This window comes from Eretmochelys imbricata, chromosome 3 (genome assembly GCF_965152235.1).
Source record: "Eretmochelys imbricata isolate rEreImb1 chromosome 3, rEreImb1.hap1, whole genome shotgun sequence".
Classification (NCBI taxonomy): Eukaryota; Metazoa; Chordata; order Testudines; family Cheloniidae; genus Eretmochelys; species Eretmochelys imbricata.
In genome coordinates this window covers 166,663,854-166,679,631 of record NC_135574.1, presented here as the reverse complement: position 1 = coordinate 166,679,631, position 15,778 = coordinate 166,663,854, and the positions used below count along the sequence as shown (strand labels likewise).

The following is a 15,778-nucleotide window of genomic DNA, read 5'->3' as shown; positions in this document are numbered from 1 at the left end:
GCCTATTTAAGCATGTGTATATCTTTGAGGATAGGGGCCTTAAATAAATACCTCACTGTCATTTGTGAGAATTGTTTACAATTTTTTGAAGCTATAAAGTGCAGCGCTTTCTAAATGTTGAGTTATTAGATAAAACTATAATCAAAATGATTAATGTAAGGACATTTCATCCCAGTTTAAATGACTTAACTTAAGGGCATTGTATAAGAAGTTTCCTGTTGGGTTTGGATGTAATTTTTAGAAGATTAAATGCTATGGGACAGTAAAAATAAAGCATCTGAGTTAACAAGTTATATTAATTTATTTAATATTGAATATTTGAACAGAATTGTAAGTAACAATGTTGTTTGCATCTAATAATACTTTAATGATTTGTGAATTAGAATTAACAAAATGACAGTTTAATTCTTTTTAAAAAGTAATATCTCAGATTTTTTTTTAAAGCTGTTGGAGCTTTTTGATAGTGAAGATCCACGAGAGCGTGATTTCCTAAAGACAGTCCTTCATCGAATTTATGGAAAATTCCTTGGATTAAGGGCATTCATCAGAAAACAAATCAACAACATTTTCCTCAGGTGCGTTATAAATTTAGTTCTTTATATAGCCTAGATGATAAATATTTTCCTTAAGTCAAAGATTCTCCTTTTTAAAGGTTGTACCTGAAACAGCCAGGTACTGGTTGTCATAGCAGGTGCTATCTAGCTAACAGGGAAGTCATATAGTTGTCCGTTACATAGACTTGGTCTGTAAGATGTTGAATGAATGAGAATTGAGGGAGCTCAGTACCTTGCAGGATCAGGTCTTTATTTTAGGACTTGATTATGCTTGAAAACTTTCACTAGTTGTAAAATGTAAAACTTAATGTTGTTACACTGGTTCAAATCCCTAATATACTTACTTAAACAAGTTTAAATCACTGTAACTGATTTAGCTTAATGTGAAGGAAGAATGAACTCTTAAGCATATGTCTGCACAGAAAAAGCTATGCATTGGCTAGCCTACCTGAGCTAGCTTGAATCCAGCTATCATGGGTAACAAAAGCAGTGAAATCAGTGCTGTTGTGGGATTGAGTGTGGATATTACAAGCCTGGCACAGACCCTGGGAAGGTGTTTGGCTCGCTAGTTCATTCTGACTTCGCTACTGTTCTTACCCACACTAGCTGGATTCAAGCTAGTTTGGGTAGGCTAGTCTGGCTTTTGCTGAAAAGATGTACCATAAACCCCAAAAGAGCCAACTGACTTTTAACTTTGAAGAAAAACAAATGTTAGAAATAAAATAAAATACATTTGAGAAGGAGTTTCACATTTAGAAATTATTTTTCCCTTCTTAGTTTCATTTTATTCGTGTATTTATTGCTATTGCATCTTATTTTTTAACAGGTTTATATATGAAACAGAACACTTTAATGGTGTTGCTGAACTACTTGAGATATTGGGAAGGTAAGTTCGGTTCGATAATATAAAATGAACAGTTGAACATTATTTTTTGTGTTCCTATCCAATTATTTTGGGGGTGGGGTGAAAGAATTGTTCTGATGCTTATAGTGATGAACTGAGGTCATTGGTATTTTTATATTTCCATGTTGCTGTGCAAATGTAGAATTAGAAAAGTGCACTTTCTCTGTGTAAATCTTAGAGATGATCTGCAAAAGATTTCTTTTTAAATTGGGCTTCTCTTTTTGGCTTTGGCATGATGCATGAAAACCATGAAAGGTAGCTTTTTCCTTAAAAAGGGCTTTGTTTTCCCTTGCTTTATCTTAAAAATATTGACATTTCTCAATCATGGCTTTGCCAAGAGACTAATTGTGTATCTCAGAGGAGAATATTGTTAGCTCTTACATCTAAATTGAAGATATTAAATCTTTAACAGGTTTTTCCTTCTCTACCATGTTAGTCATTAAAGCTTTGTAGGTGTTAAAATAGTCTGACTGAATATCCTTTCCCCTCACAGTTGCTTATCTTTCCCACTCTGAGATTTTTGTGATGGTACTCCACAGTTGACATAGATCTATTCTGCACTGGTGAAATTTACCAAAAAAATTCCCACAGGTTCAGCTGAATACTTGTTAAAGTTAATGAGAGCTGGAGGGAGACAGAGCTTCAATGATCAGAACCATTTTTATTACTGCTTCAATTAGACTTGCCTTTTAGCAGGCTTAACTAAAACACTGATTCTTCCTGCAAGAGCATGTCTACAGCAGGGCTCCCATATACGTGATTAGCTGAGTCATTGAGGATTTTTTTGGTAAACTTCACTGGTGTACACATGGCAATGGTGTCTACCCTTAAGAAGCAGGACCTGAATTTGTAAGGTAAAAAGCAAACTACTACCTCCTCCCTAGCCCCCATTTTAAAAAAAGCCACCCAAACAAATAAACTTTCAGGTCTTATTTATGTGTCAAAGTAGTAAAATAGGACACAAGTCTATCTCTTCTCTTTCAAGGTCACCTTTTAATTATTGTGGGTGGACAGTGTGTCAACCTCACTAAGCTCTATGGTTAATGTGCCTTGCTAAGCTCCACAGTGATTTAAAAATGGAAAGATCTTAGAAATTTGAGTCTAGATTATCACCAGAGATCACAAAAGAACTGAACTTGTTTACTGCAGACATTGATAACTGAGGTATGGCATTATACTTATTGATAATAGCTGAGGATGGGCTTCCTGCCCACTTCCCAGTCCCTAAAGTAATAGGCACATTTTGTAAAATACATATAAAAATAGATTTGAGTACAGTAGTTCTCAATCTACCAAGAAAAAGAGACAGTTCCCCCATTTTTTTAAGATGAAATAACTGTGCTTATTCATGTTTTTCAGCATTATTAATGGTTTTGCACTGCCATTGAAAGCAGAACACAAACAGTTTCTTATGAAGGTGTTGATTCCTATGCATACTGCTAAGGGTTTAGCTTTGTTTCATGCTCAGGTAGGTTTTTTGAAAAATTATTGGAACAGAATATATTTTATTAATATATAAGTATAAATAAACCTTAAAATGTTTTCCATACTTGGGAAAAAGAAATTGAGAAGTCATAGCCTGCATTTGAAAACTTTTTGGTTTTTACTGGTTTATCACAACTCAGACATTATTTAAGCTTGGTACCTTTTTGTATTGTCATCTTCAAATAACAAATACTGTTTACAAAAGAATAGAGGAATCTTGAATGTTTTTCTTTGAGAAGCATACTTTTTTCTTCTTCTTCTTCGAGTGCTTGTTCATGTTGATTCCAAGCAGGTGTGTGTGCGTGCACATGCACAGTAGCTGGAAGATTTTTTTTCCCCCTAGCAGCATCCATGGCATCGGCCTGGGCTCCCCCTGGAGTCATGCCTTCATGGCGCCCAATAAAGGGCCCTGCCGATACACCCCCTCCCCCCCCCCCCCCCCCCCCCAGACACAGCTCCTTCTTACCGCCAGTGACAGTAGCTGGAACTTCCCCTTGCTCTTGCTTCGGCAAGCAGCTGAGCAGTACTTCAAGTTTTTGCTGTAGATAGTTAGTTCTAGTTGGTTAGTATAGCATAGTTAGTTCACTTACAAGTTTTAGTTATGGGGGGGTTCCCCCCCTCTTTTTTCTCCTCCCCTTATTTGGCACCGGGGCCTGCCGTGATCCCCGGGCTTCAAGACTAGCCAAGACTGCACAAAACGCATACCTAAAAGTGACTCCACACCTCCTGTTTACAGTGTCTGGGCAAAGGTCACCAAAAAGACTGCTGCAAGATCTGTTGTGAATTCCAACGAAGAACTATTAAAGAGAGAGAGCAGAGGCTTAAAAGCCTCCTCATGGAGGCAGATCTCTAACCTCAGTCGGACCCAGGTGCCAAGGATCCCGCTCCCAGTACATTGTCTTTGGCGTGGAGCAGTCCAGTGCTGTCTTTGAGAGATCCAGCATCTAAGAAAGACCCTGCCAAGGAGGCTTGGCACCATCAGGAGCCTCCCAGGGGCACTCCAGCCTTCGGCACCAGTCCCAATCGCCAGCGCAGAAGACGACAAAGAGGCTGATCCTCCTCGGCAAGATCCAGGGACCACCCATCAGTGGCACCTTAGTTGGGCCACAGCTCTGAGGCTCAGAGTGGGGCTACATTGACTCCTGCCCATGTGAGGAGTACAGGCCCATCGTGCTCACTGAACCCCTCAGAGCACCTGTTGCTCCCGTCCACCCCAGGGGCTTTTGCGGCAGTGCAGGACCTGCTGAGACTCGCGGCGCTGTTCTCACCCCCAAAGCAGGAGGATGCGCCGGCACCGCAGGCTCCATCCCCGCACCCCATTCAGTCAAAGGGAAAGCTGGCAATGATGTCACGCTGATCCCCGTCACCTCGGCACCCCCCGAGGCCAGTGCCTCCATCCAGGGAGCACAGTTGGTCCCCAGGCTCCCGATGCTCTATGTTGAGAGGTGCAGCACCGCCCTGGTCCTCCTATTCTGAATCATCAGTGTCGGACACATACCACTCTGACTATAGCAGGAGCAGAAGGTCCAGCTCAAGGCGCCATAGAGGGTCTCACCCGATGCAGTGGCCCTCACAATGGCAGAAGCAAGCTCAGTGGCCCTTTTGGACTCTGTGGGCTTTCCATCAAGGCCAGAGTCGGAGCCAAGGATCCTGCTCAGGAGCTGCATCAGTGGAATCTGCAACATTTGTTCCGCCACGACCAGCAACTGAGCCATTCCCTCCAGTGTCAATGCCGTTGACCGTGGCACTGTCACCAACATCGGCCCCAGAGGCATCAGCACCTCAGACTGCTGCTACGGTGCTGGCTGTGCTTTCGGCACCAACGACAGCACGAGCGCAGACATCGACACTGGCTGTGACAGAGTTGATGAAGACCCCGGCACAGACGCTACACCAGACGTCCGTACCGGCATGGGACCCAACGTCGGCACCAATACCCGTGCCCACCAACCACAGTCCCCCCAGGGTCACGAGATCCCTCGGGTAGGGATGCAAGAGAGCAACCACCTCCTCTGATGGCTGCCTCCTCGTCTTCACCAGAGGAGGCACTGGCGGGCACTTATGTATCCCCAGCTCTGGACGACTCCAGGGTGTTGCAGCAGTTGCTGCGCCAGGTCGCCCAGGATCTGGCCATTAAGGTGGAGGAAGTGGTAGATGATGCAGACCCTCTGGCCCTTCCCGTATCGCCTTACCGTTTAGAAAGACAATTATGGACATGACTAATACCCTGTGGCAGACCCCAGCCTCGTTGCAACCCACCGCAAAGCATAACGAACGCTGGTACTTTGTGCCCTCCAAGGGTTATTAACACTTATATTCCTACCCCCAGCCTGACTCTCTGGTGGTGGACGCTGCTAACCAGTGGTAGAGGCAGGGCTTTCAGGGCCCTTCCCCCAAGAATAGGGACTCCAAAAAAACTAAACCTATTTGGGAGAAAGGTGTACTCAGTGGGGGGACTACAACTCCGACTATCTAACCAGCAGGCCATCGAGAGCAGGTACTCCTACAATATCTGCTCGGTGATGGCTAAATTCACAGAGTTGCCCCCTTCTGACTCCTGTGCTGAATTTTCGGCTTTGGTTGAGGAGGGGAGACTGATCTCTAGGGTGTCCCTGCAGGCCGCACTTGACGGGGCAGATGCTGCCACTAGGATTATGGCCACAGGAGTAGCCATGAGAAGGGGCTCATGGCTCCAGGTTTCTGGTCTCCCCTATGAGGTCCAGCAGACCATACAAGATCTGCCTTTTGAGGATGAGACTTTTTTCAAAGAAAATGGACAAGAGGCTAACCAGCCTGAAGGACTCCAGAGCCGCCCTCAGGTCCCTGGGCCTCTATATGCCATCAACTCAGTGGAGACACTTCCATCCGCAGCCTCCTCAGCGGTTAGCATCAATGTGACCCTGCCTCGCCCAGTCCTTGATTCCCTTCTGTGGTGGCTCGACCCTCAGGAGGTGTGCTCAGGGGTCCCCTTCACCAGTCCACAGCCATCTCTTTTGCTAATGATGGACGTGTCAGACTTGGGCTGGGGAGCACATCAAGGAGACTGCAGGACTCAGGGTCTCAGGCAGATCTGGCTCTCCACATCAACGTCAGAGAACTGAGAGTGATGCGCCTGGCATGCCAGACCTTCCGGGCATACTTAACAGGACAATGTATATCAGTTATGATGGACAACACCATGGCAATGTTCTATATTAACGAAGGGGGTTCATGCTCTTCTTCTCCCCTGTGCTAGGAAGCCCTCATGCTGTAGAACTTGTGTAGAACATTCAATACGCCTACACGCGTTGTATCTCCCCGGGGTACAGAATGAGCTGGCAGACCACCTCAGCAGGTCTTTTCACGGCCACAAGTGGTCCCTTCACCCAGATGTCGCAAATTCAATCTTCCAGAGGTGGGGATTTCTCCAGATAGACCTCTTCGCCATGCGACGCAATAGGAAGTGCCAGCAGTTCTGCTCCTTCCAAAATCACAGCCCGGGATCAAGCACGGATGCGTTCCTCCTCCCATAGGGAGGTTGTCTCATACATGCCTTTCCACCCGTACTGCTCGTTCACAAGGTACTCCTCAAGATCCGGAGGGAACGAGTTCAGGTCATATTGATAGCTCCAACCTGGCCCGCTAGCACTGGTATACATCTCTCCTAGATGTGTCCGTGGAAGCTCCAGTGACCCTGCCGTTCTTCCTGGACCTTCTGACAGAAAATCACGGTTGTCTCCAACATACAAACCTCGGGTCGCTGCACCTCACGGCGCAGAAGCTCCATGGTTGAATCTGGTGGAGGTTTCCTGTTCAGACCAGGTTAGACAAATCCTCCTTGGCAGCAGGAAACCCTCTACAGGAGCTACCTACCTTGCCAAGTGGAAGAGATTTTCAATCTGGTCGGCACAGCACCATTCGTTCCCAATGCTCGCCTCATTGCCACTTATTCTGGACTACCTCCTCCATCTGAAGCAGCAAGGGCTCTCAATGTTGTCAATAAGGGTTCACTTGGTCGCTATCTTGGCCTTCCACTCAGACACGGAGGGCTACTCTGTCTTTGCTAACCTAATGGTCAGCCGGTTTCTAAAAGGTCTCAACAGGTTATACCCTCAAGCCCGGAAACCTGTCTTGGCTCAGGACCTCAATTCGGTCCTTCCTAGACTCATAGGACCGCCCTTTGAACCCTTGGCGTTGTGCTTCCTGCTCTACCTCTCTTACAAGGTTGCGTTCCTGAGAGCGATAACCTCGGCCAGGAGGGTGTCTGAACTTAAGGCCCTAACATCAGAGCCCCCTTACACCGCAGTCTGAGCCCCGAACGGTTCAGCTCAGACCTCATCCTGCTTTCCTACCGAAGGTTGTATCACAGTTTCACATTAACCAGGACATCTTTCTCCCGGTATTCTACCCTAAGCCGCATTCCAGCAGCAGGGAGCAGAGACTTCACTCCCTGGATGTCCTCAGGGCGGTAGCCTTTTATACTGAGAGAACGAAGCCATTCAGAAAATTGGTCCAGTTATTCGTGGCCGTGATGGACAAAATGAAAGGTCTGCCTGTGTCGTCGCAACGCATTTAGTCATGGATCATGTCCTGCATTCGTGAGTGCTACATCGTGGCGGGGGTTCCTGCACCTCCAATCACTGCTCACTCCACCAGGGTGCAGGCTTCATCAACAGTGTTCCTGGCCCAGATTCCCACTAAGGAAATCTGCAGAGTGACAACGTGGTCCTCTGTTCATAATTTCACCATGCACTATGCAATTATGCAGCAGGCCAGAGACGATGTGGCCTTTGGACGAGCAGTGCTCCAGTCAGTGGACAACTCCAACCCCACCTCCTGAACTTGGACTTATGAGTCACCCGATTGGAATTGATGTGAACAAGCACGCGAAAAAGAGAAAACGGTTACTCACCTTCTCGTAACTGTTGTTCTTTGAGATGTGTTGTTCATGTCCATTCCAATACCCACCCTCCTACCCCTCTGTTGTAGTAGCTGTCAAGAAGGAACTGAGGGGGTGGCGGGTCTGTAGGGCCCTTTATTGGGCGCCGTGAAGGCGTGACACCAGGGGGCTCCCAGACCAACCGCACAGATGCTGCTGGGGAATAATCTTCCGGCTACTGTGCATGTGCGTGTGCACACACCTGTTTGGAATGGACATGGACAGTACATCTCGAAGAACAACAGTTACAAGAAGGTGAGTAACCGTTTTTTGTATGGGCTTAAGCAGTTCAGATAAAGCTGCTCTACTCTGCCTAATAAATATTGTACATTTAAAAAATATATTAAAGCAGTGATATATAATAGCTTTTTGGATCTGTTACAAATTATGTAGCTCTAATGTTAATTATGGAGTGCCAGTTTCAATTCCATAGTTAAGATTGAGTTCTGTTTTTGCAGGGATTCAACCTCTTTCTTATATTTTGAAAAATACAGCGTATCTTCCCCAAACTTTATGAATTTACAAATAAATCTGATAATTTAGTTTTATGGCTATTTAAAAACTGGCTCCTTTAAGCTAGTATCTGTTAGTCTTTCCTTTGTCCTGAATGATATGAAAATAATAGGAACTTCAAATTTCCTGTGTATTTAATTTCCTGAAATCTTGGGCTTAGACTATATCTGAAGACCTTAGGTTGTAATTAAGCTAAATGGTTAACAATTTGTTTACAATTTGAATCAAATTGTTTATACAGGCTACAGGTAGGGTCAGCTCAACAGCTGAGGTAACTCTTTAATTGGGTCATTGGGCATCAGAGGTAATTTAACCAATCACCATTCCTCAATAGCTGATTGGCGTGCAACAGTTCCGTTGGTTGTAAGCACGGGGACTGGACACGTCAAGTTAGTAGACTACTGTGCCAAAATGTCCCTACTTTTTAAATGTTCCATGACTGCCAGCTATTTTGACATCAGTGCCTGAAAGACACTCTGTGGTACTAGTGCCTCAGCTGTGATGCACACTGAAGTAGCACTGCCGGGGAAGTGAGGCAGGAGCATAGGCAAAGCTTTTAAAAGTACAGGGACATTGGGACACTCAGACTGGGCTCTCCTGCCCATCCTTTCAAATAGTGCCAGTCTTTGTAATATAGCCCTCTAAAGCAATAAGTCACTTGCAAATTAAGGGATAGATTCACCAGTACACTTTGGCTGCTTTGTACTGTTCTGGCAAAGTAGCTGTAAATCTGGGTTCGCTACCTAGTGCACTCTGATTGCCTTATGTTTAGGGGCCTACCAAATTCACAGACATGAAAAACGCATCACAGACCATGAAATCTGGTCTTTTGTGTGCTTTTACCTTATGCTATACCGGGGTCAGCAACCTTTGAGAAGTGGCGTGCCGAGTCTTCGTTAATTTAAGGTTTCACATTTACATCCCCCGACAGAACCCCAGACTGGCAGTGGGCTGAGTGGGGCCAGCGGCCAGGACCCCAGCTGGCATGGGGCCGGGCAGCTGGAACCCCAGACCAGCAGCGAGGTGAGCGGGGCCGGCAGCTGGTATCCCGGGCCGGCGGCAGGCTGAGTGGGGCCGATGGCCAGGACCCCGGCTGACAAGGGGCCGGCGGCCGGAACCCCAGTCTGTCAGCGGGCTGAGCGGGGTGGTGGACAGAACTCCAGACTGGCAGCGGTTCACCCGCTGCCAGTCTGGGGTTCCACCAGCTCCTGCCAGCGGGGTCCCAGCCGCTGGACCCGCTCAGCCCGCTTCCAGCCTGGGGTTCCGTTCACTCAGGCCTGCAGCCGAGACCCCGGCTGGCAAGGGGCTGGCGACCAGAACTCCAGACCATGAGGGGCTAAGCGGGGCTGGCGGACGGAACCCCAGACTGGCAGTGGGCTGAGCGGCTCAGCCTGCTGCCAGTCTAGGGTTCCGTCTGCAGGCTCCTGCCAGCTGGGGTCCCGACCCCGCTCAGCCCGCTGCTGGTGTGGGGTTCCATTCACCCAGGCAGGCAGCGGGCTGAGTTGGGCCGGCAGCTGGGACCCCGGCTGGCAGCAGCGTGCCAGTAAAAATCAGTTCGCGTGCTGCCTTTGGCACGCGTGCCGCCAGTTGCCAACCCCTGTACCATATGGATTTCACTGGGGAGACCAGCGTTTCCCAAAGTGGGGGTCCTACCCAAAACGGAGTTGGGGGAGGAGTCACAAGGTTATTTTAGGGGCTTCGTGGTATTGCCACCCTTGCTTCTGCGTTGCCTTCAGAGCTGGGTGGCCAGAGAGTGGCAGCTACTGATTGAGGGCCCAGCTCTGCAGGCAGCAGTGCAGAGGTAAGGGTGGCAATACCATGCCAGGCCATCCTTATTTCTGTGCTGCTGCTGGCGGCAGCTGTCTTAAGAGCTGTGCTCCCAACCAGCAGCCACCGCTCTCCAGCTACCCAGCTCCGAAGGCAGTGCCAGTAGCAGCGCAGAAGTAAGGGTAGCCGTACCGCAGCCCCCTTCCCCCCCCCCCCACAATAACCTTGCGACCCCCCTTCCCCCCCACAACTCCTTTTTGGGTCAGGACCTCTACAATACAACACTGTGACATTTCAGATTTAAATAGCTGAAATAATGAAATTTAAGATTTTTAAAATCCTGTGACCATTAAATTGACCAAAATGGACTGTGAATTTGGTAGGGCCCTACTTATGTTGCACGGGTGAATATGTCCTTACAAGTTAGAATTTAAAAACATAGTTTAAGGTTGAAGCTGTGTTTCTTCAAATAATTGGAAATCTCACATGGCAATATTCTAATTGGGCTTCTTGTTTAGTGTTCATATATGACATGTAATTAAAAAAAACTAAAGAAATTTCCAGCCAAAAACTATGTTAAAATGGAGGTAATGTTGAGAGTATGTATCAACAATTTAAGGGTAAAAAACAACATTAGAGATGTTATAATTATCCAAAAATCGAGCATTACAAAGCCAGGAAATTCAGAATTAAGGTTACACTTAAAAGAAATCCAAACATATTAACTATGGAAATGCACAATTAAGATACTCAGTGGGAACTGTGTCTCATCGTTTTAATCAAATCTGGGATTTCAAACACTAAAATGCCTTTGTCATAGTTACGTGGTTATTGCATGGTATCAATATACAACAGAATTAGTTGTTTGAATGTGAGCTGTAGCTCACGAAAGCTCATGCTCAAATAAATTGGTTAGTCTCTAAGGTGCCACAAGTACTCCTTTTCTTTTTGCGAATACAGACTAACACGGCTGTTACTCTGAAACTTGTTTGAATGTGTTAACTGGACGCTTCTATACCTTGAAATCAGTGTTGCAGAGAGAAAAGGTGGGTGAGCTTTCAAGTTTACACAGAGCTCTTCTCCAGATCTGGGAAATGTACTCAGTGTCACAGCTAAACACAAGGTGGAACAGATTGTTTAGCATAAGTAGTTGAACAGTACCTTGAAATATGTGTTAAGCTGGAGTGGTCTGTTAACACCTCTTCAGTCACAGGCTGGGGTGGGGGGTTGAAGGAAAGGTGGGGAGGAGGAGCAGGTAGCTGGGGTGGGGCGGAGTTGGAGGGTTACAGATTGTTGTAATAAGGCAAAAATCCAGTCTTTCTATTCAGTCCATGATTTTTTAGTTTCTAGCAAAGTTATGAAGTTAAGTTCCCAGGCTCGTCTTTTGAAAGTATTGTGCAGGTTTCCTGATGAGGACTGATAGGTCAGATATAGCGTGTTCGCTTTGTGAAAAGTGTTCACCCACAGGTGATGTGGTGTTTGTCTGTCTTTTGTGATTTTTCTTGTGTGAGTTCGTTCAAGTGCATAGTGATTGTCTGTCTGGTTTCACCCACGTAGTCGTTATTGTGGAATTTAGTGCACTGGATGAGGTACACCACATTATGATAGACATGTGTAGTTCCCATGAATCTTGACAGGTGTGTTGTGGAGGGTTTGATCATTGCAGCAGTGGAGATATGTCTTCAGATTTTGCATCTGTTTTGGCAGGGTCTGGTGTTGCTTTGAGTTGTTGTGTCCTGGTCTGTGGGGAGCTTGCTTCTGATGATGAGCTTGGAGAGGTTGGGGGGTGGTTTGAAGGCCAGAAAAGAGTTCAGGTAAGATTGGTTTCAGGATGGGGTCTCTATCGAGTATGGGTTGTAGTTATTTGATACTTTTTTTTTAAGTACATCAGAAGCAGGAAGCCTGCTAAACAACCACTGGGGCCACTGAAAGATGCAAATGTGAAAAGAGCACTCAAGGACGATAAGGCCATTGCGGAGAAACTAAATGAATTCTTTGCATTGGTCTTTACAGCTGAGGATGTGATTGGCTCAGGTTTGGGATTCCCTTTCTTTTTAGGTGACAAATCTGAGGAACTGTCCCAGATTGAGATGTCATTAGAGGAGGTTTTGGAACAAATTGATAAACTAAACAGTAGTAAGTCACCAGGACCAGATGGTATTCACCCAGAAGTTCTGAAGGAACTCAAATATGAAATTGCAGGACTACTAACTGTAGTTTGTAACCTATCATTTAAATCAGCTTCTGTACCAAATGACTGGAGGATGGCTAACGTGATGCCAATTTTTAAAAAGGGATCCAGAGGTAATCCCAGCGATTACAGGCCAGAAAGCCTGACTTCAGTACTGGGCAAACTGGTTGAAACTATAGTAAAGAACAAAATTGTCAGACACATAGATGAACATAATTTGTTGGGGAAGAGTCAACATGGTTTTTGTAAAGGGAAATCATGCCTCACCAGTGTATTATAATTCTTTGAGGGGGTCAACAAGCATGTGACAAGGGGGATCCAGTGGATACAGTGTACTTAGGTTTTCAGAAAGACTTTGACAAGGTCCCTCACCAAAGCTCTTAAGCAAAGTAAGCTGTCATGGAATAAAAGGGAAGGTCCTCTCATGGATTGGTAACTGGTTAAAAGATAAGAAACAAAGGGTAGGAATAAATGGTCAGTATTCAGAATGGAGAGAGGTAAATAGTGGTGTCCCCCATGGGTCTGTACTGGGACCAGTCCTATTCAACATATTCATAAATGATCTGGAAAAAGGGGTAAACAGTTAGGTGGCAAAATTTGCAGATAATACAAATCTACTCAAGATAGTTAAGTCCCAAGCAGATTGTGAAGAGCTACAAAAGGACCTCACCAAACTGGGTGACTGGGCATCAAAATGGCAGATGAAATTCAATGTTGATAAATGCAAAGTAATGTACACTGGAAAACATAATCCCAACTCTACATCTAAAATGATGGGATCTAAATTAGCTGTTACCACTCAAGAAAGAGATCTTGGAGTCGTTGTGGATAGTTCTCTGAAAACATCCACTCAGTGTGCATCGGCAGTCAAAAAAGCAAACAGAATGTAAGGAATAATTAAGAAAGGGATCGATAATAAGACAGAAAATATCATATTGCTTCTGTATAAATCCATGGTACACCCACCTCTTGAGTACTGCTTGTAAATGTGATTGCCCCATCTCAAAAAAGATGGAATTCCAATATTGGAATTGGTAAAGGTTCAGAAAAGGGCAACAAAAATGATTGGGGTATGGAACGGCTTCCATATGAGGAGAGCTTAATTAGACTGGGACTTTTCAGTCTGGAAAAGAGATGACTAAGGGGAATATGACAGAGGTCTATAAAATCATGACTGGTGTGGAGAAAATAAATAAGTGTTGTTTACTTCTCACAACACAAGAACTAGGAGACACCAAATGAAATGAATAGGCATCAGGTTTAAAACAAACAAAAGGAAGCATTTTTTCACACAACACACAGTCAACCTGTGGAACTCCTTGCCAGAGGATGTTGTGAAGGCCAAGATCGTTCTTCAAAAAAGAACTAGATAAATTCATGGAGGATAGGTCCATGAATGGCTATTAGCCAAGATGGGCAGGGATGGTGTCCCCTAATCTCTGTTTTCCAGAAGCTGGGAATGGGCAACGGGATGGATCACTTGATGACTACCTGTTCTGTTCATTCCCTCTGGGGCACCTGGCATTGGCCACTGCTGGAAGACAGGATACTGGGCTACATGGATCTTTGGTCTGACCCACTATGGCTGTTCTTTTGTTCTTATACCCCATATTGATTCCAGTGTTGGGTGGCTGTAGGTGACAACTAGGGGTGTGTGGTCAGAGGAGGTTTGTGTTGAAGGCAGTTTTGAGTGTGCTAAGATATATATCCTGGACCTTCTTGTAGGAACATATTCTGTGGTATCTGAGTTCTTGACTGTAGATAACAGATTTCTTGGTGTGTTTGGGGTGGGCACTGGATCTATGAAGGTAGGTGTGGGATGATCCTTTGGTTTCTTATATGTAGTTGTCTGTAGGGTTCCATTGTTGACTCTGATTGTATTGTCAAGGAAGTTGATGCTAGTGTGGGTGTGTTCCAGAGAGAGTTTATTGGATGGGTTTTGGTTGTTGAAGTTACGGTGGATATCTGTGAGGCAGTTTAAGTTGTCTATCCAGAGGACCAGAAAAAGGACACTCCATAAAAAATAAGACAGAAACACTGTATCTCCTGTGGGCGACCGCTCTTCACAAAGCGATCACGCTGTATCTGACCTGTCAGTCCTCATCCTCAAAGGAAACTTGCATGACACTTTCAAAAAATGAGCCTGGGAGCTTAAACTCATAACTTTAGTAAACACTAAAAATTATGGACTGAATAGAGACACTGGATTTTGAGGGTTTATTACAACAATCTATAACTAACAACCTCCACCTCCCCACCCAGCTTCCAACTGGTGTTAACGGGCCACTTCACCTTGAATGGTCCCTTGAAATATGTGTTAATTACTTATGCTAAACAATCTTTTCCACCTTGTATTTAGCTGTGACATTGAGTTCTCTTCCCAGAACTGAAGAAGAGCTCTGTGTATTAAGCTCAAAAGCTTGTTTCTCTCACCAACAGAAGTTTGTCAATTAAAAGATATTACCTCACCCACCTCATTTCCTAGATTTTACCATTAAATTGGTGATCTGTATTCTCAACCTTTACTCAGCGTTAACCTAACTTTTGGGCTAGCAATAGTTTTGAATGTGCATGACGTTGAAACACAGCTTATTGGTAATTGAGGAGCTGAAGTCAAGAAAAGACTGTTTGTCTAAATGCTGAATCTGCATTACAGCAATCAAATCTCCTGCTTAATAAAAAATGAAGCCTTTTCTAGGATAAGAAACTAAGCCTCCAGACATACTGAAGGCTTTTAAAAGATACAATAGTTTGAAATATATTTAGCTTTTTTAGTTAAATTTAGCTATATCCTTCACTTAGGAAGAAAAATTAAAAAGGCCTACATCTGATAAGGCTAAGATATTTTGCTGATTAAAGTGCTTCCATTATCATTTGTGATATTTAGTTATGTTGTGTTGTCTTAATAGTGTCAATTAAAAATAGTTAAACTGTATTACTTACATTTTAGCTGGCCTATTGTGTTGTACAGTTCCTGGAAAAAGATACGACATTAACAGAACCAGTAAGTATTTTTCAACTGAGTATTTTATTTTTGTATTTCCCGTCTGAACTAAAATGTGTCAGTGCAACTCGCACATCAGTGATAGCATTATTTGCCAATGCTAATTTTAAGTAATTAACTGTAGACACTTCAGGAAAAATTAGGGTTTGTATATCCAGGACACTTGCCAAAAAAGAGAAATAATGTTTGATTTTGAAAGCACAGCTATATCTATTGGTAATAACTTGTGACAAAAATGGGAATATAGAATAGAAAATAGTTAAATTGCTGAGATCGTGTGACTGACCTCAGTATAGGGAAAAGATCCTCAGTGTTCGTGGCCATGCCTTCCCAGTTAGTGGATCAGAAATTAGATTTTTCTGTCCAACTGGAAATTCTGATATTTTAACATTTTGTTTTCATCCCTAACTGGGACAAAAAGTAAAAATATTGAAATGTTTCA

The 15,778-nt window shown here is 44.6% G+C and overlaps 1 protein-coding gene across 1 annotated transcript in view; it reads left to right on the top strand.

Annotated features, from left to right (window-relative positions):
- Positions 1-15,778, top strand: part of PPP2R5A (protein phosphatase 2 regulatory subunit B'alpha) — a 91,469-nt gene that overhangs the window by 61,074 nt on the left and 14,617 nt on the right. Inside the window, exons 5-8 of the mRNA XM_077813774.1 lie at positions 445-575; positions 1,381-1,440; positions 2,818-2,926; positions 15,283-15,336. Coding sequence (XP_077669900.1) covers positions 445-575; positions 1,381-1,440; positions 2,818-2,926; positions 15,283-15,336 — 354 coding nt within the window. The remainder of the gene's footprint in view (positions 1-444; positions 576-1,380; positions 1,441-2,817; positions 2,927-15,282; positions 15,337-15,778) is intronic.